This window comes from Fopius arisanus, unplaced genomic scaffold (assembly GCF_000806365.1).
Source record: "Fopius arisanus strain USDA-PBARC FA_bdor unplaced genomic scaffold, ASM80636v1 scaffold00013, whole genome shotgun sequence".
In the NCBI taxonomy this organism is placed as follows: domain Eukaryota; kingdom Metazoa; phylum Arthropoda; class Insecta; order Hymenoptera; family Braconidae; genus Fopius; species Fopius arisanus.
In genome coordinates, this window is record NW_011887752.1 from 63,990 (window position 1) to 66,642 (window position 2,653).

Consider the following 2,653-nt stretch of genomic DNA (forward strand, 5'->3'; position numbering starts at 1 on the left):
CTGGTGCCCTTGGGTTTCATCTGCTTCTCGCTCAGCTGATTGATAACAAGTCCCAGGGTCATCAGGGATAAATTGATGTGAGTTCCCTCCTTGAATCTCTCGCCAATGGCTCTCGTCTCCTTGACTCTCTCAGATCCAGCAAGATCTATCAGATTCAGCTGTGCTACTGTTGCATCACCATCTGGATCACTCTTTAAAACACTCGTGATTACGATCCTGAAGATGGTGTGACTCCTAGAGCTCTTGTCGTTCATGTTTGTCTCACCGATTCTTCGATTTTTCTCTCCTCTCTTCATCGCTCGGAGGATGTCCTCGACGGAGTGAGCCACTTCCTCCTTGCAGTCCATCTTCGTCTCGCCATTGTGGTCCCACAGCTTCAGGTCTACGTTATCTGTTTCCAAGAGGTCGTTGACTTTCTCGTTGTAGAGCTCGATGTACGAAACACTCAGGACGAACTCTCGGGTTTGATCTTTCTGGATGTAATCGAAGATTGAAGTCACTGCCAGAGGGATCACGCCTGGCTGTCGCTTCGTTCCCATCATCGTGTAGGTCTTTCCTGAGGAGGTCTGGCCGTAGGCGAATATTGTACCGTTGAAGCCCCGCATTGCTGCCTCCACCTAAATAATTGAATCGTCGATGAATATTTATTGAAGTACTCCACATTTAAAAAACGTTTATTCTTCTCCTGACTTATTCGAAAATATCTGCGAAGCTAAAAGAGATACAGAAATTTTTGTAATAACCTTTTTTGTTCTTCTAGATTAGATCCACAAAAAATGCACTGACAACAATTTCGTTATCTCTATTAATTCCGGAGATATTTCCGAAAAATCAGATGCTGGGGCTTCTCAACGGAAATATTTTCTCAAAAAAATCTCAACACATACCACAGGCTTGACGGTGACGTTGAAGACATCTTCATTGGTCTGTCTCTCGGTGAAGATGTAATCAAAGGTATACTGTACATCTCCCTTCTTCCGGGTCTCAGGGTCAATCTGAACAATTGTCTGTGGCCCATTGTTGTTATCAACTGCCCACTGAATTTGTAGATTTTCATTTTTCTCGCGCTGTATCAAGGGACGAACCTTGATCGCTACTTTAATATTATCTGACATTTTCAATAATATCCACTCACTCACAGAATAAATAATCACTACGTCACCGGATTGTCAACACAAGAATTATCCTTTAAACTTTAAAGTTTAAAGTCCCGGAAACACCGCAAACGATACAACCGTTGAATTCATTCGCAGAGTCAAAAATATTTTGAGGTTATCTCACTGAATTTGTACTTACTCGAATAATTCGGGTGTTGAGTAATTAACGGTGGAGATGATGTGGGTTAATTCGCGGCTGGAAGGAGGGAAAGTGCAAATGGTCTCGTCATGGCGACGAGAAGCCGTTGAACATTCACTGATTTACTGTCACATTTTTTCTTGGGTGTTAATGGATTTTGGAGGATTTCTCGTGGGGATGGTGCTGCGGGTGGGGATCCTGGAGGGTTTTTGGGAGGATTTACAGGATTTTAAGGATAAAATTGGGGATTAGCACACGAGCAACACAATGTTACAGGAACTCAACGACGAATGAGAGTCGGTGGCCGGTGAAGGCACGCCAAGCTGTCCCCAGCCGTTTGATTTTGAAATCGCGAAGTCTGATTGGTGCCACTCGCCATCTGCCTCGACCAATCACAATAGAATCTCATTTGAAAAATTTTTTATTCCGCAAAATAAATATTTAGAAGTGAATTTCACAAGATTTCACTCAAACATCTAGAATTTTGTGCTATTCCCCCTCTCTGTTTCGTGGAATTAATTGAGAGTCGGTTCAAAAATGATTCGATCATATCCAATTCAATTTTTTTCCATGAGGATGATACTTTTGATTCAGTTTCAAAATTGATGGATCAGTACAAAAAATTATAGTATATTATAGTTAATTATATAGTATGAATAATTATTAAAAGTAATGACTATTTTGGAATGCATTTACGAGTGATAATTCCGATTTAAAACCGCACGGCTTTTCAAATGGGTTGAAAATACGCAGTTGACTGCGCGCGCTGCGCGAAGGGGTGGGGAAGGGCCGAGCGCTTCCGACGGGGGTCGTGCGGCGCCGAGCGGTTCCGACGTGGGTCGTGCAGCGTCGAACGCACAGTCAGTGCGCGGGAACGAGACAGAGCGGTCGGATCGTGTGTATAAGACTGAAACGACCTCCGTAAAGCAATTACCGGTAGTTAATTGCTCCAAAAGTATTGTGTGAAGTGAAATAAACATCAAGTGCGTGATAAGACGATAAAATAACGAACAGTGTCGAAAAATCTCGTGGCTTTTTTTTTTGTTTTTGGCCCCGGGGGCAGACAACAAAGAAACTTGCCGTAATATCGTGTGTTTTGATTCGAAATTACCAGTAATACTTCAATTGCGGGAGAGTAATGAGTGTCGATGGGTTTTAGTGAAATATTCAACGGATTATTGATGATTTTATGTGAATATTGAGGTTTTCAAGGGCGAAGGGGGGAGAGTGACAAATGCGCGCTACATTTCGGGGGGAGGGAGTTCATGACAACATTCGATGCGCGGGAGTGAGACAAAGCGGTCAGATCGTGTGTGCAAGACTGAAACGAATTTCTCAGAACAATTATCGATAGTTA

At 42.8% G+C, this 2,653-nt stretch overlaps 1 protein-coding gene across 1 annotated transcript in view; it reads right to left on the reverse strand.

The window, feature by feature from the left end:
• The window catches only part of LOC105263077 (centromere-associated protein E), a 10,705-nt gene extending 9,118 nt beyond the window's left edge, over positions 1–1,587 (reverse strand). Inside the window, exons 1-2 of the mRNA XM_011299064.1 lie at positions 888–1,587; positions 1–617 (exon numbers count right to left, since the gene is read on the reverse strand). The exon at positions 1–617 is cut by the window's left edge and continues 1 nt beyond it. Of these exons, the coding sequence (XP_011297366.1) occupies positions 1–617; positions 888–1,115 (845 nt within the window). The 5' untranslated portion in view covers positions 1,116–1,587. The remainder of the gene's footprint in view (positions 618–887) is intronic.
• Positions 1,588–2,653: the final 1,066 nt, after the last annotated feature.